At 44.5% G+C, this 23,895-nt stretch overlaps 1 protein-coding gene across 1 annotated transcript in view; it reads right to left on the bottom strand.

The window, feature by feature from the left end:
- The window catches only part of trpm2 (transient receptor potential cation channel, subfamily M, member 2), a 410,019-nt gene that overhangs the window by 196,750 nt on the left and 189,374 nt on the right, over nucleotides 1-23,895 (bottom strand). Inside the window, exons 16-18 of the mRNA XM_070876247.1 lie at nucleotides 22,095-22,240; nucleotides 10,650-10,762; nucleotides 3,677-3,790 (exon numbers count right to left, since the gene is read on the bottom strand). Coding sequence (XP_070732348.1) covers nucleotides 3,677-3,790; nucleotides 10,650-10,762; nucleotides 22,095-22,240 — 373 coding nt within the window. The remainder of the gene's footprint in view (nucleotides 1-3,676; nucleotides 3,791-10,649; nucleotides 10,763-22,094; nucleotides 22,241-23,895) is intronic.

Raw genomic sequence — 23,895 nt, 5'->3', positions numbered from 1 at the left:
CCTATATTTAAGAATGGGATAGAACATGTCCAGGGAATTATAGACCAGTCGGGTGGTAGGAAAAATAATGGAATCCCTATCAAAGGAGAAAATAGAAGAACATCTAGAAACCAAAAATATAATGATCAATAGTCAGCATGGATTTCAAAAGGGAAAGTCTTGCTTGACCAATCCCATTGAATTTTTTGAAGAGGTAACAGAGAGTAGACAATGGTAATGCAGTGGATGTAATTTATCTAGATTTTCAAAAAGCCTTCGATAAGGTACCCCATAATAGACTGATGAACAAGATCAGGGAATGCGGAGTCAGGGGACAAGTAGCAGAATAGATAGCTAGCTGGCTTCAAGACAGAAAGCAGAGAGTAGGGGTACAAGGTAGCTATTCACAGTGGCAGAAGGTAGGTAGTGGTGTTCCATAAGGATCAGTGCTGGGACCATTGTTGTACACTATTTATATTAATGATTTAGACTTTAGAATCAAAAATACAATTTCTAAATTTGCGGATGACACCAAATTGGGGGCGATAGTCAATACTGAGGAGGATTGCAACTAATTACAGGAGGACATTAATAAACTTGCAGAATGGGCATATAATTGGCAATTGAAGTAAAACACAAATAAATGTGAGGTATTATATTTTGAAAGGAAGAATAGGGAGTTACTTATTACTTCGAGAGTGCAAATCTAGGAGGGATAGAGGAACAAAGAGATCTCGGAGTACAAATACACAAACCACAAAAAGTTGCAACACAGGTTAGCAAGGCCATAAAAAAAGGAAACCAAGCACTAGGGTTTACTCCTTGAGGTATAGAATTGAAAATTAGAGAACTTATGCTAAGCTTGTATCGAACCTTGTTTAGACCACACTTGGAGAGTACTGCATACAATTCTGGTTGCCATATTATAAAAAGGATATAGAGGCATTGGAGAGAGTGCAGAGAAGATTTACAAGGATGATAGCAGAAATGCGATGGAAAGGATGAACAGGTTGGGTCTCTTTTCTCTTGAAATCTTCATTTAGAAAGACACGGATTAATCAAGGACAGTCAGCATGGATTTGTTATGGGAAGGTCATGTCTGAGATTGAATTTTTTGAGGAGGTATCAAGGAGGATTGATGAGGGCAGTGAGTTTGATGTATTGTATATGGATTTTAGCAAGGCTTTTGATAAGGTCCCTTGCTGTTTGTGGTACTTAGCAATGATCTAGACTTGAATGTTGGGGGTATGATTAAGAAGTTTGCAGATGATACTAAAATCAGCTGTGTGGTTGATAATGAAGAAGAAAGCTGTAGACTGCAGGAAGATATCAATGAACTGGTTAGGTGGGCAGGAAAGTGGCAAATGGAATTCAATCCAGAGAAGTGTGAGGTACATCTGGGGATGGCTAACAAGGTAAGGGAATACACATTAAATGATAGGACACTGAGAAATGTTGAGGAACAAAGGGACCTTGGAGTGCATGTCCACATATCTCTGAAGGTAGCAGGCCAGGTAGATAAGGTGGTTAAGAAGGCATACAGAATACTTGCCTTTATTAGCCGAGGCATATAATACAAGAGCAGGGGCATTATGCTTGAACTGTATAAAACACTGGTTAGGCTGCAGCTGGAGTACTGTGTGCAGTTTTGGTCACCACATTACAGGAAAAATGTGATTGCACTGGAGAGGATACAGTGGAAATGTATGTTGCCTGGACTGGAGAATTTTATCTATGAGGAAAGATTGGATAGGCTGGGGTTGTTTTCTTTGGAACAGAGGAGGCTGAGGGAAGACCTTATTGGGGTATATAAAATTATGAGGGACCTAGATAGAGTAAATAGGACAGACCTATTTCTCTTAGCAAGAGGGGTCAACAACCAGGGGGCATAGATTTAAAGTAAATGGTAGAAGGTTTAGAGGGTATTTGATGGGAAATATCTTCACCCATAGAGTGGTGAGGGTCTGGAACTCACTGCCTGAAAGGGTGATAGTGGCAGAAAGCCTCACCACATTTAAAAAGTACTTGGATGTGCACTTGAAGTGCCATAACCTACAGGGCTACAGACCAAGAGCTGAAAAGTGGGAATAGGTTGGATAGCTTTTTGTTGGCCGATGCGGACATGATGGGCCGAAATGGCCTTCTTCCATGCTGTAAATTTCTATGATTCTATGATTCTATGAAAATAAGGCTAAGGGATGACCTAATAGAGGTCTTTTAAATTATGAAAGGTTTTGATAGAGTGGATACAGAGAGAATGTTTCCACTTGTGGGGAAGAACTTAACTAGAGGCCATCAATATAACATAGTCACCAAGAAATCCAATAGGGAATTCAGAAGAAAATTCTTTACCCAAAGAGTAGTAAGAATGTGGAACATGCTACCAAAGGGAGTGGTTGATGTGAATAGTTTGGATGCTTTTAAGGGGAGGTTAGACAAGCATACGAGGGTGAAGGGAATAGAGGGTTACGCTGATAGATTTAGATGAGGAAAGACGGGATGTGGCTCGAGTGGAGCATAAACGCCAGCATGGACTGGTTGGGCCGAATAGCCTGTTTCTGTGCCGTATATCCTATACAATGTATGTAATCCTATGTAAGGGCTCATAGGATTGGGTTGGGGTTAGTATGGATTGAGGATTGGTTTATGGACAGAAAACCGAGAGTAGGAATAAATGTGTCATTTTCGGGTTGGCAGGCTGTAACTAGTGGGGTACCGCAAGGATCAGTGCTTGGGCCTCAGCTATTTACAGTCTATATTGATGATTTAGATGAGGGGACCGAGGGCAACATATCCAAGTTTGCTGATGATACAAAGTTAGGAGGGAAAGCAAGCTGTGAAGAGGCTGCAAAGAGATATCGACCAGCTAAGTGATTGGGCAGGAAGGTGGCAGATGGAGTATAATGTGGGGAAGTATGAAATTATCCACTTTGGTAGGAAGAATGGAAAAGCAGAATTTTTTTTAAAGAAGAGGGATTAGTAAATGTGCAGAGAGATTTGATGGTCCTTGTACACAAACTACAGAAAGTTAGCATGCAGGCACAGCAAGCAATTAGGATGACAAATAGTATGTTAGTCTATATTGTAAGGGGGATGAATGGTGTATAAGAGTAAGGAAGTCTTGCTGCAATTATATAGGGCTTTGGTGAGACCATACAAAATATTGTGTACTCCAGAGAGCTGTGGATGTACAGTCGTTGAGTATATTCAAGACTGAGGTGGATAGATTCTTGGGTATTAAGGGAATCAAGGGATATGAGGATCCGGTGGGAAAGTGGAGTTGAGATACAAGATCAACCAAATTTGAGGGGCCGAATGGCCTACTCCTGCTCCTATTTCTTACGTTCTTAAGAGTGATAGAAAAGCACAAGTGAAGACAGAGAGAAATAAAGGGGGAGTCAGAGAGAGAGAGAGAGAGAGAGTAACAGAGAATGAGACAGACAGAGAGAGAGAGAGAGGGAGAAAGAATGAGACGGAGAGACAGAGAGCAAGAGTGAGACAGAGAGAGCGAGACAGAGACAGAAAGATGGACAGATTGAGAGAGAGATGGAGACAGAGAAAGACAGAGAGACAGCCAGACAGATAGAGAATGAGACAGAGAGAGGGAAATGTTGAGAGAAAAAGAAATCGAGAGTAACCATCTAGCTAATCAGCAAGGGAGAGGGATGTGACTTGCTGAGTTGCTGCCCGTACTTACTGTGAGATGGAGCATTGCCCGATGTGCATCGAGTTGAGGTTCTCACTCACAGATGGGTTAATGCTGAGCTCAGTATTTCTCAATGACTTCTTTTTTCTCCTTTCTTCATCCCGTCTGAAAAGTAAAGCAGATTGTTTTGTGGGAATTTAGAGAATGGGGGCTCTGATGGCCAGGGCTCATCCCTCTTTTACCAGGTTACTGACACTAACTGAAGTGTCTTTACATTGCTGGGCACCAGCCTCAGACACTGCGGTAAGCTTCACTGTTACACACACAAGCTGGCTGCCTTAACCCTTCCAGTGCTGCATTCCCCTTCCTCCCCGCCTCCGCTCTCGAGATAGGCTTCCAATGGAGGACATTATAACAGGGCCTCGAACCCACCAGAAGTATTTAATGAAGATACACAGAGGCAAATTGGGATGGTTCCCAGTGGTATAATCGCTGGTGGACAGTTCCAGTCCACTTCTGTCAATGAGGAAAGTCAGTGTGTGTGTCTGTCTTTGTGTGTCTGTCTGTATGTGTCTGCCTGTGTGTGTCTGCCTGTGTGTCTGTGTATGTATGTATATGTATGTGTGTCTGTGCGTGCATGTCTGTGTGTGCGTGTCTGTGTGTGCGTGACTGTGCGTGCCTGTCTGTGCGTGCCTGTCTGTGCGTGCCTGTGTGTGACTATGTGTCTGTCTATGTACTGACTATGTGACCTCAAAGATAGTAATCTCCGGATTACTCCTGGTACAACATGCAAGTGAGTACAGAAGTAGGAGGATAGGACAGATGAATGCGTGCCTGGAGAGATGGTGCATGTGGGATGGCTTTAAATTCCTGAGGCATTGGGACCGTTTCTGGAAGAAGTGAGACCTGTACAAGCCGGATGGGTTGCACCTCAACAGAGCCAGGGCCAATATCCTCGCTGGGGGAGTTGCTAATGCTGCTGGGGAGGGTTTAAAGTAGCTTGGCAGGGGGATGGGAACCTGAAAATAGATTCAGAAAGGAGAGAAGCAAAGCTGAAATTGGAAAGCAAAAAAGTAGAAAGTGAATTTGGAAAACAGAGGAAACAAGGGCTAGAAAATAGACAACAAGGGAGTTTGGCAGTGCTTAATGTATATATTTCAATACAAGAAGTATAGGGAATAAGGCAGATGAGCTGAGAGCACAGATAGAGACTGGAAGTTTAATATTATAGCTATTACTGAGACATGGCTGAAAAAGGGGTAGGTATTGCAGCTCAACATTCCTAGTTACAGGGTTTTCAGGTGGTATAAAGAGGGGGGTAAAAAAGGAGGGTGGGTCGCAGTATTGATTAAAGAAAGAATTACAGCTGTGAGGAGGGATGATATGTTAGAAGAATCATCAAATGAGGCCATTTGATTGAATTGAAGAACAAAAAAAGGGCGATCAGATTGCTGGGAGTGTACTATAGACCCCTAAACAGTCAGAGAGAGCTGGAAGAACAAATATGTCGGCACATTTCTGAGAAGTGCAAAAACTATAAGGCACTAATAGTAGGGGATTTCAACTAATCTAATATTAACTGGGATCAAATTAGTGTGAATGGTATAGAGGGTTCCTAATTGCATTCAGGAGAACTTTTTTAGCCAGTGTGGGAGGGGGCGGTTCTGGACTTAGTTTTAGGGAATGAAGCTGGGCAGGTGGAAGTGGTATGAGTGGGAGAGCATTTTGGTGCTTATGATCATAATTCAGTTAGATTTAGAGTAGTTATGGAAAATGACAAAGATGGACCAAGAATAAAAGTTCTTAATTGGGGAAAAGCCAATTTTGCTAGGCTGAGATGGGATTTAGCCAAAGTGGACTGGAAAAAGCTACTTGAAGGTAAATCAGTGGCAGTCAGTGGGAGAAATTCAAGGATGAGATCCTGAGGATTCCCTTAAAGAAAAAATATGGGATGATCAAATCTAGAGCCTCCTGAATGTCAAGGGACATACAGGGTAGGATAAAGGAAAAAAGGAACAGATACTGAGTGCTAAATACTGCAGAAACCTTAAAGGAGTATAGAAAGTGCAGGGGTGCAATTAAAAAGGATATTAGAAAAGCAAAGAGAGAGATGAAAAAATGTTGGCAAGTAAAATCAAGCAAAACCCAAAACTGTTTTATAAATACATGAAGAGCAAGAGGATAACTAGAGAACTAGAGAAAGAGCAGGGCTTATTAGGACCTTAAAGTTAATCTGTGTGTGGAGGCAGAAGACATGGGTATGGTTCTTAATGAATACATCGCGTCTGTATTCACAAAAGAGAGGGACGATTCAGACATTGCAATCAGGGAGGAGGAGTTTATTATATGAAATAAACATACTGAGGGAGGAAGTATTAAGGGGCTTAGTAGCTTTGAAAATGGAAAACTCCCCAGGCCCAGATGAAATGTATCCCAGGCTGTTCAGAGAAACAAAAGGGGAAATAGCAAAAGCTCTGACCATCATTTTCCAATCCTCTCTGGCTACCAGGTGTGTGACTGGAGGTCGGCTAATGTTGTACCTTTGTTTAAAAAGGGAGAAAGGGACAGACCAAATAATTACAGGTCAGTCAGCCTAGCCTCAGTGGTGGGAAAATTATTGGTAAAAATTCTGAGGGACAGGATAAATCTTCATTTAGAAAGACACAGATTAATCAAAGACAGTCAGCATGGATTTGTTAAAGGAAGGTCGTGTCTTATTAACTTAATTGAATTCTTTGAGGAGGTAACAAGGAGGGTCGATGAGGGCAGTGCGTATGATGTAGTGTATATGGACAAAGGGGTTAATTAGGAGGGGGAAAATAGATTATAAGAGGAAGCTTGCTGAGAACATAAAAACTGATTGCAAAAGCTTCTATAGATATGTGAAGAGAAAAAGATTAATGAAGGCAAACGTAGGTCCCTTGCAATCGGATTCAGGTGAATTTATAATGGGGAACAAAAAAATGGCAGACCAATTGAACAAATATATTGGTTCTGTCTAAACGAAGGAAGACACAAATAACCTTCCGAAAGTACTAGGGGACTGAGGGTCTAGTGAGAAGGAGGAACTGAAGGATATCCTTATTAGGCAGGAAATTGTGTTTGGGAAATTGATGGGATTGAAGGCCGATAAATCCCCGGGGCCTGATAGTCTGCATCCCAAAGTACTTACGGAAGTAGCCCTAGAAATAGTGGATGCATTGGTGATCATTTTCCAACAGTCTATCGAATCAGGATCAGTTCCTCTGGACTGGAGGGTAGCTAATGTAACACCACTTTTTAAAAAAGGATGGAGAGAGAAAGCGGGTAATTATAGACCGGTTAGCCTGACATCTGTGGTGGGGAAAATGTTGGAATCAATTATTAAGGATGAAATAGCAGCGCATGTGGAAAGCAGTGACAGGATCGGTCTAAGTCAGCATGGATTTATGAAGGGGCAATCACGCTTGACAAATCTTCTGGAGTTTTTTGAGGATGTAACTAGTAGAGTGGACAAGAGAGAATGAGTGGATGTGGTGTATTTGGACTTTCAAAAGACTTTTGACAAGGTCCCACACAAGATATTGGTGTGCAAAATCAAAGCGCATGGTATTGGGGGTAATGTACTGACGTGGATAGAGAACTGGTTGGCAGACAGGAAGCAGAGAGTAGTGATAAACGGGTCCTTTTCAGAATGGCAGACAGTGACTAGTGGAGTGCCGCAGGGCTCAGTGCTGGGACCCCAGCTCTTTACAATATACATTAATGATTTGGATGAAGGAATTGAGTGTAATATCTCTACGTTTGCAGATGACACTAAACTGGGTGGCGGTGTGAGCTGTGAGGGGGATGCTAAGAGCTGCAGGTTGATTTAGACAGGTTAGGTGAGTGGGAAAATGCATGGCAGATGCAGTATAATGTGGGTAAATGTGAGGTTATCCACTTTGGGAGCAAAAACGTGAAGACAGAATATTATCAGAATGGTGGCAGATTAGGAAAGGAACGGTACCATGAGACCTGGGTGTCATGGTACACCAGTCATTGAAAGTTGGCATGCAGGTACAGCAGGTGGTGAAGAAGGCAAATGGTATGTTGGCCTTCATAGCTAGGGGATTTGAGTATAGAAGCAGGGAGGTCTTACTGCAGTTATACAGGGCCTTAGTGAGGCCTCACCTGGAACATTGTGTTCAGTTTTGGTCTCCCAATCTGAGGAAGGACGTTCTTGCTATTGAGGGAGTGCAGCGAAGGTTCACCAGACTGATTCCTGAGATGGCCGGACTGAAATATGAGGAGAGACTGGATCAACTGGGCCTTTATACATTGGAGTTTAGAAGGATGAGAGGGGATCTCACAGAAACATACAAGATTCTGACAGGACGGGACAGGTTAGATGCGGGTAGATTGTTCCCGATGTTGGGGAAGTCCAGAACCAGGGTACACAGTCTAAGGATAAGGGGTAGGCCATTTAGGACTGAGATGAGGAGAAACTTCTTCACTCGGAGAGTTGTTAACCTGTGGAATTCCCTGCCGCAGAAAGCTGTTGATGCTAGTTCATTGGATATATTCAAGAGGGAGTTAGATATGGCCCTTATGGCTAAAGGGATTAAGGGGTATGGAGAGAAAGCAGGAAAAGGGTACTGAGGGAATGATCAGCCATCATCTTATCGAATGGTGGTGCAGGCTCAAAGGGCCGAATGGCCTACTCCTGCACCTATTTTCTATGTTTCTATTTTTCTATGTTTCTATTTTTCTATGTTTCTATGTTTCTATGAAGTGCCGTAACTTTCGGGGCTATGGACCACGATCTGGAAAGTGGGATTAGGCTGGATAGCTCTTTGTTGGCCGGCACCGACACAATGGGCCGAAATGGCCTTCATCCGTTCTGTAAATTTCAATGATTCTATGACTCTATGTATGTGTGTCTGCATTTTTGTGTGTCCGCCAGTGTTTGTGTATCTGTGACTGTGTGTGCGTGTCTGTGTTTATTAATGTTTGCGTGTCTGTGTGTGTGTGTATGTGTGTATGTCCTTGTGCATGTCTGTCTGTGTCTATGTTACTGTCTATGTGTGTCTCTGTTTGCGAGTCTGTTAGTGTGTGTCTCTGCGTGCCTGTGTCTGACTGTTTATCTGGGTGTCTGTGTATGCGTGGGAGGGCTCCGAGCTCCTCGAGTATCGTCACCGAGAGCATGCAGAAATCAAGCGCAGGCAGCGGAAGGAGTGTGCGGCAAACCAGGCTCCCTGCCCACCCTTTCCCTCAACGACTGTCTGTCCCACCTGTGACAGAAACTGTGGTTCTCATATTGGACTGTACAGCCACCGAAGAACTCATGCTAAGAGTTGAAGCAAGTCTTCCTCGATTCCGAGGAACTGCCTATGATAATGATGGTGTGTCTACATGTGAGTGTGTATCTGCGTGTATGTGTGTCTGCCTGTGTGAGCGTCTGTGTGTGTTGGTGCATGTGTATGTGTCTGTGTGTGTTTCTGCGTGTGCATGTGTTTGAGTTTCTGCGGATTGTGTCTGTGTCAGTATCTATAACTCCAACAAATAACCATGAGGGTTAGGATAAAATGTAACTGCATTATGTTAACTTCCTAACTATATAATACTTTGGGATACAATATATCAATAATTTGAGATATGGCATGTGGTGAGCGTAGCATTCTTGAAAGGAGCAGTTTGACTTTGGACCTTCCACACTGGAGGTTTTCATTGCCTCATGTCTGGGTCTGTTGTAGACTAATTGATAAGAGATTGGTTTCTGATTGGTCAACAACTCCATTATTGTATTATGCGATGACCAGGATGGTAGAAGGTGAACTAGATGGAGCATGGTCTTTTTTTTGATAGCAATTCCGATGTTCCTATTAAACATGTCACTAATTCTAAATAGGATGGGTCCCTGATAATACTCAGAGAATAGAGGACAGATTGCTGCAACTGGCTGCTTTGCAGTGAGGGCCTGACAGAGGAGGGTCTGGTTACCCAACCTCGACCTCCAGCTCTCCCAGCTTCCACCAGCTAGCTGTTTACGAGTTGCCCCAGGTCTCTTGTTACTTCTTTTGGCCCGTAATGTTCCCAACTCATAAATATCGGAACAGTGAGGCAGCGGCATTGGGACCACTGATTGTGTGGAACGAGAGGTCGAGGGAAACTATTACTCAGCGGGGAGGGTGCTTCAGGTGAAATGGTGATCCCAGCCACTCGCACCACGGTGCGCCAAGGAATTATTTAATCAAGTGACTGGCAACCTGAAGGGTCTGTGGCTTATAAAGGCGTCTTTTCATTTAATTATTTAATGATTTGTTCTTGAAAGTTGGCAATGAACTATGTGAAGCATTAACGCTAGGGTGGGCCGGGAGAGAATTGTACCTACCTGGCAGCACACTTTGTATCACAACCCAGGTCCCATGGGGCTTTAACCACAACTCGCACCACAGCCTAGAAATTCCAGTTTAGCAATTGTTCCACTGCGGGCTGACTTCCGCATGCCAGTCTGCCCTGGCGTTTACCCTGCCCCAAACCTAGGCATTTGGATGGTTCAAGGCATTCCCAGGACATCCGGCCATCAGAGTGACTCTTGTCGGTGGGTTGTAGTCCACTTTGGATTAAGTGCTGACGATCAAAGTTGGACTCGCGAGATGTTCCTTTGATGCTCCCCCAACGGTAACTCTTCGAGATCGGCTGGCGTTGGGAAACCACACTCTGGCCCATACTACTGTCTGCTTCATGCAGCTGGATGATCTGTTGGCCCTTCACTGAGTGGAGCGAGTGCACTGACCTCTAACTATGTCAAGAGGTGCCCACTTCCTGCCGCCCATGGTAATTTCAGAGAGGAACATAAACCCTGGGAAATGGGTTTGGTCCCCAATTCCTGCCCCCTCTGTGGCCAGAAATTCTAGTCTCGGTGCCTGAGCTGCAGAGTGTTCCATTTACCAGCACCAGCATCGCTCACCTCTGTTGGCACAAAGGTTCATGGCAGATACCGTCATGTTTGGAGGTTGGAGTTGGCAGAGACTGATGGTGGGAATAGTAACCGGGCTCCTACCTGAAAGTGATGAGGTTGGAGTAGATGATGGGCCAGAGGACTAAGCAGAGCAGCATCTTCCAAGTGTTCGTGTCGACAGAGAGCTCACCCCACCAGATCTTGGTCAGCAACGCCTGCAAGAAAAGGGAGAGCAAATCGTGTGTGTCAGCGCTGAATGGGCAGGGTCCAGATTCTCCTCTGAACAAAGAGTCACCAGAACTGTCATCACGGGACGCTTTTCTGCAACAGCCGAGTGGGTAGAGGCCAGAGAATGAAGAGAAGGAGAAGAAAATGGAGCAGGAGGAGAACAACAACAACAAATTGCATTTATAATCAAATCTCTTTGTTTATTCATGAAGAAAAACTGAGAAAATTATTCAAAGGAACCACGACGTGGATGATAATATGATGCGCCAGATGGGAATGGCATTTTTGGCCCTCCAAAATGAGGGCGGGGGTGAGGAAATCATACCGCTGGTACTGGCACTACTCTTGCCAGCAAAGAATGGGAGTCAACCTTAGGAAGTGTACTGGATAGTAGAGTCGATTAAAGTGAGTAAAGACTCTGGGATAGGCCTGATACATAAACAATATGAAGAATACTCAAGCCAGCTGATAAAGAATGCTGAAACTTGGATAGCACCGGACATAGTGCTGCACCTTAAATGGGACTAGTTGAGTCTCTCGGTGTGATGTGGTACAAAGACATACCATTCCAGCCTGCGGGTTTATAATTGATGAGCAATCACCCAATTTTAAGATGAGTCAAAGACTCTGGGAAGAGGGATGGACTAATATAGCCTACAAAGGCAAGAGAAGATAATATGAGACCACCACAGCTACTTTTATGACTGTTGGATTAACAAGATGGCCCACGAGCTAGTGAGTACAGAAAGAGGAGGATAGAGCAGATGAATGTGTGGCTGGAAAGACGGTGCAGGAGGGAGGGCTTTAGATTCCTGAGGCAGTGAGACCACTTCTGTAGGAGGTGGGACCTGTACAAACCAAACGGGTTGTACCTCAACAGAGCCGGGACCGATATCCTTGAGAGGCAGGATTGCTAGTGCTGTTGGGAGGGTTTAAACTAGCTTTGCATGGGATGGGAACCTGAGAATAGATTCAGTAGGGAGGGGAGTGAAGCTGGAATTGGAAAGCAAAAATGTAGAAAGTGAATTTAGAAGACAGAGGAAACAAGGGATGGAAAATAGACAACAAGGGCATTTGGCACCACTAAATGGTATGTACTTCAATGCAAGGAGTATAGCCAATAAGGCAGATGAACTGAGAGCACAGGTAGACACTTGGGAGTATGATATTATAGCTATTACAGAGACATGGCTAAAAGAGGGGCAGGTATGGCAGCTCAACATTCCTGGTACAGGATCTTCAGATGGGATAGAGAGGGAATTAAAAAGGGAGGTGGGGTGGGGGGGTCGCGGTATTGATTAAAAAAAACTATTACAGCTTTGAGAAGGGATGATATGTTAGAGGGATCATCAAACAAGGCCATATGGGTCGAACTGAAAAACACAAAAGGGCCGATCACACTGCTGGGAGTGTACTATAGACCCCCAAACAGTGAGAGGGAGATAGAAGAGCAAATAGGTCGGCAAATTTCTGAGAAGTTCAAAAACTATAGGGCAGTAATAGTCGGGGATTTCAACTATCCTAATATTAACTGGGACAAAATTCATGTGAAGGGTATAGCGGGAACGGAATTCCTGAAATGCATTCAAGAGAACTTTTTTAGCCAGTATGTAGCAAGCCCACATGGGAGGGGGTGGTTCTGGATTTAGTTTTAGGGAATGAAGCTGGGCAGGTGGAAGGGGTATCAGTGGGAGAGCATTTAGGTGCTAGTGACAATAATTCAGTTAGATTTAAGGTAGTTATGGAAAAGGACAAGGATAGACCAGAATAAAAGTTCTAAATTGGGGAAAAGCCAACTTTGCTAAGCTGAGAGGTGATTTGGTCATAGTGGACTGGAAACAGCGACTTGAAGGTAAATCAGTGTCAGAGAAGTGGGAGGCATTCAAGGAGGAGATCCAAATATGTGCCCTTAAAGAAAAAGGGTGGGACTAACAAATCTAGAGCCCACTGGATGTTGAGGGACATACAGGATAGGATAAAGAAAAAAAGGGAGGTTTATGACAGATACCGAGGGCTAAATACTGCAGAATCTCTAGAGGAGTATAGATAGTCTGGGGGTGAAATTAAAAATAATATTAGGAAAGCAAAGAGAGAGCATGGAAAATTATTGGCAAGGAAATTCAAGGAAAACCCAAAGATGTTTTACAAATGTATTAAGAGCAAGAGGATAACTAAAGAAACCATGAGGGTAATCTGTGTGTGGAGGTGGAAGATGTGGGTATGGTTCTCAATGAATACTTTGCATCTGTTTTCACAAAAAAGAGGGGCGATGCAGATACTACTATCGAGGAGGAGAAGTATGAAACATTAGATGAAAAAAACATAGTGAGAGAGGAAATCTTAAGGTGTTTAGCAGCTTTGAAAGTGGATAAGTCCCCAGGCCCAGATGAAATGTAACCCAGGCTGTTAAGAGAAGCAAAAGAGGAAATAGCAGAGGCTTTGACGATCATTTTCCAATCCTCTCTGGCTTCAGGTGTGGTGCCAGAGGACTGGAGGACTGTTAATGTGGTATCTTTGTTTAAGAAGGGAGAAAGGGATAGACCGAGTAATTACAGGCCAGTCAGCCTAATCTCAGTGGTGGGAAAATTATTGGAAAAATCCTGAAGGACAGGATAAATCTTCACTTAGAAAGACACAGATTAATGAAGGACAGTCAGCATGGATTTGTTAAGGGAAGGTCGTGTCTGACTAACTTGATTGAATTTTTAGAGGAGGTAACCAGGAGGGTCGATGAAAGCAAAGCATATGATGTAGTGTATATGGATTTTAGCAAAGCTTTTGATAAGGTCCCACATGGCACACTGGTCACAAAAGTAAAAACCCATGGGATTCAGGGCAAATATAGAAACATAGAAAATAGGTGCAGGAGTAGGCCATTCGGCCCTTCGAGCCTGCACCATCATTCAATAAGATCATGGCTGATCATTCACCTCAGTACCCTTTCCTGCTTTCTATCCATACCCCTTGATCCCCTTAACCGTAAGGGCCCTATCCAACTCCCTCTTGAATATATCTAACGAACTGGCATCAACGACTTTCTGTGGAAGAGAATTCCATAGGTTAACAGCTCTCTGAGTGAAGAAGTTTCTCCGCATCTCGGTCCTAAATGGCTTACTCCTTATCCTTAGACTGTGACCACTGGTTCTGGACTCCTCCAACATCGGGAACATTCTTCCTGCATCTAACCTGTCCAGTCCCGTCAGAATTTTGTGTGTTTCTATGAGATACCCTCTCATTCTTCTAAACTCCAGTGAATACAGGCTCAGTCGATCCAGTCTCTCCTCATGTGTCAGTCCTGCCATCCCGGGAATCAGTCTGGTGAACCTTCGCTGCACTCCCTCAATAGCAAGAACGTCCTTCCTCAGATTAGGAGACCAAAACTGAACACAATATTCCAGGTGAGGCCTCACCAAGGCCCTGTACAGCTGCAGCAAGACCTCCCTGTTCCTATACTCAAACCCCCTATCTATGAAGGCCAACATGCCATTTGCTTTCTTCATCGCCTGCTGTACCTGTATGCCAACTTTCAATGACTGATGTGCCATGACACCCAGATCTCGTTGCACCTCCCGTTTTCCTAATCTGCCACCATTCTGCCTTTGTGTTTTTCCCACCAAAGTGGATAACCTCACATTTATCCACATTATACTGCATCTGCTATGCATTTGCCCACTCACCTAACCTGTCCAAGTCACCCTGCAGCCTCTTAGCATCCTCCTCACAGCTCACACCACCACCCAGCTTAGTGTCATCTGCAAATTTGGAGATATTACTCTCAATTCCTTCATCTAAATCATTGATGCATATTGTAAATAGCTGGGGTCCCAGCCCTGAGCCCTGCGGCACCCCACTAGTCATTGCCTGCCATTCTGAAAAGGATCGTTTATCCCGACTCTCTGCTTCCTGTCTGCCAACCAGTTCTCTATCCACATCAGTTTCTTACCCCCAATACCATGTGCTTTAATTTTGCACACCAATCTCTTTTGTGGGACCTTGTCAAAAACCTTTTGAAAGTCCAAATACACCACATCCACTGGTTCTCCCTTATCCACTCTACTAGTTACATCCTCAAAAAATTCTAGAAGATTTCTCAAGCATGATTTCCCTTTCATAAATCCATGCTGACTTGGACCGATCCTGTCACTGCTTTCCAAATGAGCTGCTATTTCATCTTTAATAATTGATTCCAATATTTTCCCCACTACTGATGTCAGGCTAACCGGTCTATAATTACTCATTTTCCTCTCTCCCTCCTTTTTTAAAAAGTGGTGTTACATTAGTTACCCTCCAGTCCATAGGAACTGATCCAGAATCCATAAACTGTTGGAAAATGATCACCAGTGCATCCACTATTTCTAGGCACACTTCCTTAAGTACTCTGGGATGCAGACTATCAGGCCCTGGGGATTTATCGGCCTTTAATCCCATCAATTTCCCTAACACAATGTCCTGACTAATAAGGATTTCCTTCAGTTCCTCCTTCTCGCTAGACCATCGGTCCCCTAGTATTTCCGGAACGTTATTTGTGTCTTCCTTCGTGAAGACAGAACCAAAGTATTTGTTCAATTGGACTGCCATTTCTTTGTTCCCCATTATAAATTCACCTGGTTCTGACTGCAAGGGACCTACGTTTGTCTTCACTAATCTTTTGCTCTTCACATATCTGTAGAAGCTTTGTAGTCAGTTTTTATGTTCCCTGCAAGCTTCCTCTTGTCCTCTATTTTCCCTCTCCCAATTAAACCCTTTGTCCTCCTCTGCTGAATTCTAAATTTCTCCCAGTCCTCAGGTTTGCTGCTATTTTAGCCAATTTGTATGCCTCTTCCTTGGATTTAACACTATCCCTAATTTCCCTTGTTAGCCACAGTTGAGCCACCTTCCCAGTTTTATTTTTACTCCAGACAGGGATGTACAATTGTTGAAGTTCACCCAAAGTGGCAAGTTGGAACCAAAATTGGCTCAGAGGCAGGAAGTAAAGGGTAATGGTTAATGGGTATTTTTGCAACTGGAAGGATGTTTCCAGTGGGATTCCGCAGGGCTCAATACTAGGTTCCTTGCTTTTTGTGATATACATCAATGATTTAGACTTGAATATGGGGTTATGATTAAGAAGTTTGCAGATGATACTAAAATCGGCTGGGTAGTTGAAAATAAAGAAGAAAGCTGCGGACTGCAGGAAGGTATCAATCAACTGGTCAGGTGGGCAGAACAGTGGCAAATTGAATTTAATCCAGAGAAGTGTGAGGTAATGCATTTGGGGAGGGCCAGAAAGGAAAGGGAATACACATTAAGTGGTAGGATACTGAGAAGTGTAGAGGAACAAAGGGACCTTGGAGTGCATGTCCACAGATCCTTGAAAGTAACAGGCCAGGTAGATAAGGTTGTTACGATGGCATATGGAATGCTTGCCTTTATTAGCTGAGGCACAGAATACAAGAGCAGGGGGCTTGTGCTTGAACTGTATAATACACTGGTTAGACCACAGCTGGAGTACTGCATGGAGTTCTGGTCACCGCATTACAGGAAGGACGTGTTTGCACTGGAGAGGGTACAGAGAAGATTTATGAGGATGTTAGCGGGAGTGGAGAATCTAAGCTGTGATGACAGTTTAGATAGGCTGGATTTGTTTTCATTGGTACAGAGGAAGCTGAGGGGAGACCTCATTGAGGTGTGTAAAATTATGAGGGGCCTAGATATAGTGGATAGAAAGGGCCTATTTCCCTTAGCAGAGTGGTCAACAACCAGGAGGCATAAATTTAAAGTAATTGATAGAAATTTTAGAGGAGATTTAAGGGAAATTTCTTCACGCAGAGGATTGTAGGCATCTGGAACGCACTGGTTGAAAGGGTGGTAGAGCCAGAAACCCTCACCACATTTAAAAAGTAGTTAGATGTGCGGGGTTACGGCCCTAGAGCAGGAAAGTGGCATTAGGCTGGATAGCCTCTTGTTGGCCGGCATGTACACGATGGTCCGAAATGGCCTCCTTCTGTGCTGTAAACGTCTATGATTTTATGACGATTCCGGAACACTGAATCTGTGTGTTTACAGCTGGGAAAACCCAAAATTGGTGATAAAACATTGGTGCCAACACATCATCATAATGTGACCGACCCACAAGTGAGGAGGTTTTGGAGCATGAGACGATTCAAGTAACCTCACACAATGGACATTATATACCCCCTCTAGCCCTCAGTTTGAAATCCATAATCTACAGAACGAGAACCTCGCATATTGCTGCAAAATAATAAACAAATAGAATAGGCAATTAAGAAACTAGGAAATCCTGAATGGTGTGGAGTTGCACCCATGGGCGAGATTATTTTAGATACGATAGCCCAGATAATAGTATTATAGGTCTTGGCCATTGCAGTATGTCATGTGAGGAAATGGATGAGGGGCATAGAAAATACAAGGAAAGGTAAGGAGATAGCAATGGCACTAAGAGGAAGCTAGGATTATTAAAGATGTTTCGGCTCGACTGTTTCTCAGTTTGCGCCCCGGAGGGGCAGTAAATGGTGTTTATAGGCGTAAGGCCGGGCATCCACCTTTTACCACCCGGCTGGCAAATTTGGTTCATGGTTTGCGACGACGTAAATGTTACCGCCCGCCATCTGGTTTCACTGAGATCATGACATCAGTCACCATGCAACACTCCGCTACCACCCCGGTTGCAAAATTCGGCCTCATTTAATGCCCGCCCCAGGAAACGTCTGAAAAACGAGGCTTTCCCAGGGTGCAGCAGGCAGTATTGGCAGCGTATTTAAATGGAGGGATGAGGTGCAACGGTTGCACATGTGACGCTGCATGAAACTTCGACTTGCAAATGGCACTTTTATCTGTCATTACAGTGCCCTTACAACATCAGAGAGAGAACTTAATGGGGGCATTACAAGGTCGACAGTGTATCATGCTCCATGCTATTGCCAGGTGACATCAAGCTAGAAGAAGGGCTCTTGGCCATGTTGGCCCACGGATGAAGAGAGGCCAAAGATATCCGGGGAGGATGGCTTACCCCCCACAGGTTTACAGGCACCAACGCTCATACCTCCAGCTCTCTGAGGAGCAGTCTCTCTGTGAGAAGACTGTGCTTCCGAAAGGAAGTGCTGACAGAGATATGCCATCTCCTACAGGCTGACCGATGCATGGACCGCTCTGGAGGCAGCCTTCAATACTCCCTTCAACAGGTATCCGAATTCATTGTGCTGTGCTGCATATTGCACAACTTGAAGGGTCAGGCAATGCCAGTGGGTTTTCATGCCCACCTCAGGAGGAGGAGGAGGACAAAGAGGAGCCTGGCGAGGCCCCCATTGGATAGCCACACCATGCACAGGGGAGGCCGGACCAAGAGTCATACTTCGCCAGCTCATAATGGACCGGTTCTCCTAAATGGAGGAAACTGAGGGATGGAGCGAAGACTGGACATTCCATGTGCCCCCATAAAGGCCCATCTCCGATGAACGTTGGAACGATATACAAGACACCAATGGTAACAATCAGTCGAGGAGGCGGGAGCTCGGAGCAGCGCGAGTCCGGGGTCGGCGAGAGGCCTATAAAGGCCAGCGGGAGTCGAGCAGTTCGAGCAGTCTGTCGAGGAGGCGGGAGCTCGGAGCAGCGCGAGTCCGGGGTCGGCGAGAGGCCTATAAAGGCCAGCGGGAGTCGAGCAGTTCGAGCAGTCTGTCGAGGAGGCGGGAGCTCGGAGCAGCGCGAGTCCGGGGTCGGCGAGAGGCGTACCGGTGCAGCTACAGGGAGAAGGCAAAGATACAAAGGTGACGTCACAGCCTAGGGGGTAAGTGATTGGCTGGTGATTGGTGAGTAGCTTTTCTTTTTCTTCTTATATTGGTCAGTAACTTTTAACATTGTTATTACCAGTTTAAGTGTATCTAAGGGTTAAGACATGGCAGGAGAGCTCGGTCGGGTGTTATGCTCCTCCTGTACCATGTGGGAACTCAGGGACACTTCCGGTGTCCCTGACGACTACGTGTGCGGGAAGTGTGTCCACCTCTGGCTCCTGACGGTCCGCGTTACGGAATTGGAGCTGAGGGTGGATTTACTCTGGAGCATCCACGATGCTGAGAATGACGTGAGTATCACGTGTAGTGAGTTGGTCTTACCGCAGGGAAAGGGTCCACAGCCAGATAGGGAATGGAAGACCAGCAGGAAGAGTAGTGCAAGGAAGGTATTGGAGGGGGTCCCCCTCCAATACCTTCCTTGAGGATGTTTCCAGTAAAGTGGACAAAGGAGAACCAGTTGATGTGATATATTTGGACTTTCAGAAGGCTTTCGACAAGGTCCCACACAAGAGATTAATGTGCAAAGTTAAAGCACATGGGATTGGGGGTAGTGTGCTGACGTGGATTGAGAACTGGTTGTCAGACAGGAAGCAAAGAGTAGGAGTAAACGGGTACTTTTCAGAATGGCAGGCAGTGACTAGTGGGGTGCCGCAAGGTTCTGTGCTGGGGCCCCAGCTGTTTACATTGTACATTAATGATTTAGACGAGGGGATTAAATGCAGTATCTCCAAATTTGCGGATGACACTAAGTTGGGTGGCAGTGTGAGCTGCGAGGAGGATACTATTAGGCTGCAGAGTGACTTGGATAGGTTAGGTGAGTGGGCAAATGCATGGCAGATGAAGTATAATGTGGATAAATGTGAGGTTATCCACTTTGGTGGTAAAAACAGAGAGACAGACTATTATCTGAATGGTGACAGATTAGGAAAAGGGAAGGTGCAACGAGACCTGGGTGTCATGGTACATCAGTCATTGAAGGTTAGCATGCAGGTACAGCAGGCGGTTAAGAAAGCAAATGGCATGTTGACCTTCATAGCGAGGGGATTTGAATACAGGGGCAGGGAGGTGTTGCTACAGTTGTACAGGGCCTTGGTGAGGCCACACCTGGAGTATTGTGTACAGTTTTGGTCTCCTAACTTGAGGAAGGACATTCTTGCTATTGAGGGAGTGCAGCGAAGGTTCACCAGACTGATTCCCGGGATGGCGGGACTGACCTATCAAGAAAGATTGGATCAACTGGGCTTGTATTCACTGGAGTTCAGAAGAATGAGAGGGGACCTCATAGAAACGTTTAAAATTCTGACGGGTTTAGACAGGTTAGATGCAGAAAGAATGTTCCCAATGTTGGGGAAGTCCAGAACCAGGGGTCACAGTCTGAGGATAAGGGGTAAGCAATTTAGGACCGAGATGAGGAGAAACTTCTTCACCCAGAGAGTGGTGAACCTGTGGAATTCTCTACCACAGAAAGTAGTTGTGGCCAATTCACTAAATATATTCAAAAGGGAGTTAGATGAAGTCCTTACTACTCGGGGGATCAAGGGTTAGGGCGAGAAAGCAGGAAGGGGGTACTGAAGTTTCATGTTCAGCCATGAACTCATTGAATGGCGGTGCAGGCTAGAAGGGCTGAATGGCCTGCTCCTGCACCTATTTTCTATGTTTCTATGTTTCTATAGGGTGTATCATAAATGTTACTGTAACAAAGTAACAAAACCTCCCCCCACGAAAATAAAACCATATAATATATAACATTATGCAGGGCACTGAGCAGCAATGAAGTTCCTTAAATTAACAAAACTTTTTTAACACCGTGATTTTCCGCTGGGGCGCAAAAACGTCATTGTGTAACGCCTGATTTTGCACCCCCACCCCCCCCCCGATCATGGAACCTCATTTTTTTTTCGAATTTTGCAAATGAGGGCGCAAACTTTCTCCACACGGTATCAGTACCACCCCGCTGCCATTACTGCTCCAAAATCGCAAAAGCCAAAAATTCTGCCCAAAGAAGGATATAAAATACTTTTCTAAGAGATGATGTAACCCATCAGGAAAAAAATAAAAACAGTAGGACATGTTGGCATATGGAATTTGGTTAATTCAGCTTCTGAAAGATGTTCATGTTTATTCCATTCGATATAGGGGAAAATGTGGTTGGTATCATTGGAGAGAGAGAAAGAGGCTGATTTCACTTAGCAACAGTTGGTGTTTGGTAACTATGGCCTTAGATATTTTCATATAGTTTAGTTTAGAAATGTGATGTTTTTATAAGAAAGAGACTAGAGTACCACAGCAAGGTCACAATGTTTTTATGTACTGCTAACGTTGTTGACTATACTTGGCTTTCGATGCTAAAGTTAAAGATTAAAATGATTATAACCAGAAGACTGAACTCATTTCTACTCAAGTTTCCACACAGATAAATGTGAGGTATTACATTATGGGAAGAATAGGGAGGTCACATATAACTTGGTGCAAGTCTAGGTGGGGTAGAGGAACAAAGGGATTTTGGGGTACAAATACACAAATCACTAAAAGTAGCAACACAGGTTAGCATGACCATAAAAACAGCAAACCAAACACGAGGGTTTATTTCTAGAGCGATAGAATTGAAAAATAGTGAAGTTATGCTAAACTTGTATTGAACCTTGGTTAGACCACACTTAGAGTATTGCATATAATTCTGGTTGCCATATTATAAAAGGGATATAGAGGCACTGGAGAGGATACAGAGAAGACTTACAAGGATGATGCCAAAAAGACGAGGGTATACCTATCAGGAAAGTATGAACAGGCTGGGTCTCTTATCTCTTGAAAAGAGAAGGCTGAGGAAGAACCAATAGAGGTCTTTAAAATTATAAAGGGTTTTGAAAAAGTGGATAGAGAGAGAATGTTTCCACTTGTGGGGAAGAGCAAAACTAGAGGCCATCAATATAAGATAGTCACCAAGAAATCAAATCATGAATTCAGAACAAATCTCTTTACCCAGAGGGTGGTGAGAATGTGGAACTCACTTCCACAGGGAGTGGTTGAAGCGAATAGTATAGATGCATTTAAGGGGAGGCTAGATAAGCGTATGAGGGAGAAGTGAATAGAGGGTTATGCTGATAGATTTCGATGAGGACGGGAGGAAGCTCGAGTGGAGCATAAATGCCGGCATGGACTGGTTGGGACAAATGGCCTGTGCTGTATATCCTATGTAATCCTATGTAAGTGAGCAAACAGAAGTTTGTTTTAAGACAACAAGCACATTTAGCATCGTAAAAGGTCCAAGGCGCTTCACAGGAGTGTCATCAAACAAAATGTGTCACCCAGCCATATAAGGAGGTTTTAGGACAGCAGAGTTTTGGATGAGATTATGATGGGTGGAAAATTAGAATTCTTACAGCACAGAAGGAGGCCATTTGGTCCATCATGTCTGTTCTGGCTCTTTGAAAGAGCTATCCAATTAGCCCCACTCCCTGTACTTGCCCCAGAGCCCAAGAAGTGCCTCTTCACAGGGCAAGCCCCCAACTTGCAAACCAGACTGGAGTCAGACCTGAACACCTCCTTGTGCCATGAACTTCTGGCTCTCCGCTTCCAACGCCAGACGAAAGCATGTCGTGTTCCCCCAGGCAGCGGACACCCGAATCAACAGCTTCTGTGCTCGCTTGCTGTGTTTCCTGTAACACTCTGTGAACAGGCCTTTGGTTAAAGAGAGAGGAGAACAATTCAAAAAAAGACACAGAAAAATTATTAGAATCTCATTTTTATAGTCATACCTGACGGAAACTCATTATAATGACAGGAGCGTAATACCATGCCATCTATTGTGTATTATTCTGCTGTTGAAGTGCAACTGTGTTCATGCTGGACTGTCTCCTAAAGACATATACTTGTAAGGTCTGTAAATACGCACATCCTGAGGTCACTCTTTAAAAATTAATTCTTGGAATATGGGTGTTGCTGGCACGGCTGGCATTTATTGCCCATCACCAGTCACCCTGAGAAGGTGATGGTGGTGGGTCTTCTTGAACCACTGATAGCGGTTTGATACAGCTTGCTAGGTTATTTCAGAGGGCAGTTATGAGTCAACCACTTTGGTGTGTGGACTGGAGTCACATATAGGCCAGAGGGGTAAGAATGGCAGGTTTCCTTCCCTCGAAGGTACTAGTAAGCCAGTGCAGTTTTTACAACAATCTAACAGCTTCTTGGCAATGTTCCTTCTAATTTTGATTTGCGCGGTATCTTTACCGGCGGCAACAGCCAGTGAGTGGCTTGCGGGGACCTCTGGATAGGGGACATTGCTTCATGGTCACTTTCACTGATACCAGTTGTTTATTTCCAGAGTTCTTAAAACTGATTTTAAATTCTCAAACTACCCTGGTGGGATTTGAACTCCCGTTGTCTGGATTAGTCGTCCAGTGATATAACCACTGGATCTCACTTACCTAGAACTTCATAGAAGTTACAACATGGTAAAGGCTGTCCAACTACTCTGCGTTGGTGTTTATCCTGCACATGAGCAGTATCCTAATAGAAACATACAAACATAGAAAATAGATGCAGGAGTAGGCCATTCGGCCCTTCGAGCCTGCACCGCCATTCAATGAGTTCATGGCTGAACATGCAACTTCAGTACCCCATTCCTGTTTTCTCGCCATACCCCTTGATCCCTCTAGTAGTAAGGACTACATCTAACTCCTTTTTGAATATATTTAGTGAATTGGCCTCAACAACTTTCTGTGGTAGAGAATTTCACAGGTTCACCACTCTCTGGGTGAAGAAGTTTCTCCTCATCTCGGTCCTAAATGACTTACCCCTCATCCTTAGACTGTGACCCCTGGTTCTGGACTTCCCCAACATTGGGAACATTCTTCCTGCATCTAACCTGTCTAAACCGTCAGAACTTTAAACGGTTCTATGAGATCCCCTCTCATTCTTCTGAACTCCAGTGAATACAAGCCCAGTTGATCCAGTCTTTCTTGCTATGTCAGTCCCGCCATCCCGGGAATCAGTCTGGTGAACCTTCGCTGCACTCCCTCAATAGCAAGAATGTCCTTCCTCAAGTTAGGAGACCAAAACTGTACACAATACTCCAGGTGTGGCCTCACCAAGGCCCTGTACAACTGTAGTAACACCTCCCTGCCCCTGTACTCAAATCCCCTCGCTATGAAGGCCAACATGCCATTTGCTTTCTTAACCGCCTGCTGTACCTGCATGCCAACCTTCAATGACTGATGTACCATGACACCCAGGTCTCGTTGCACCTCCCCTTTTCCTAATCTGTCACCATTCAGATAATAGTCTGACTCTCTGTTTTTACCACCAAAGTGGATAACCTCATATTTATCCACATT

This window comes from Pristiophorus japonicus, chromosome 3 (assembly GCF_044704955.1).
Source record: "Pristiophorus japonicus isolate sPriJap1 chromosome 3, sPriJap1.hap1, whole genome shotgun sequence".
Taxonomy (NCBI): domain Eukaryota; kingdom Metazoa; phylum Chordata; class Chondrichthyes; family Pristiophoridae; genus Pristiophorus; species Pristiophorus japonicus.
This window is presented reverse-complemented; position numbering and strand designations above follow the sequence as displayed.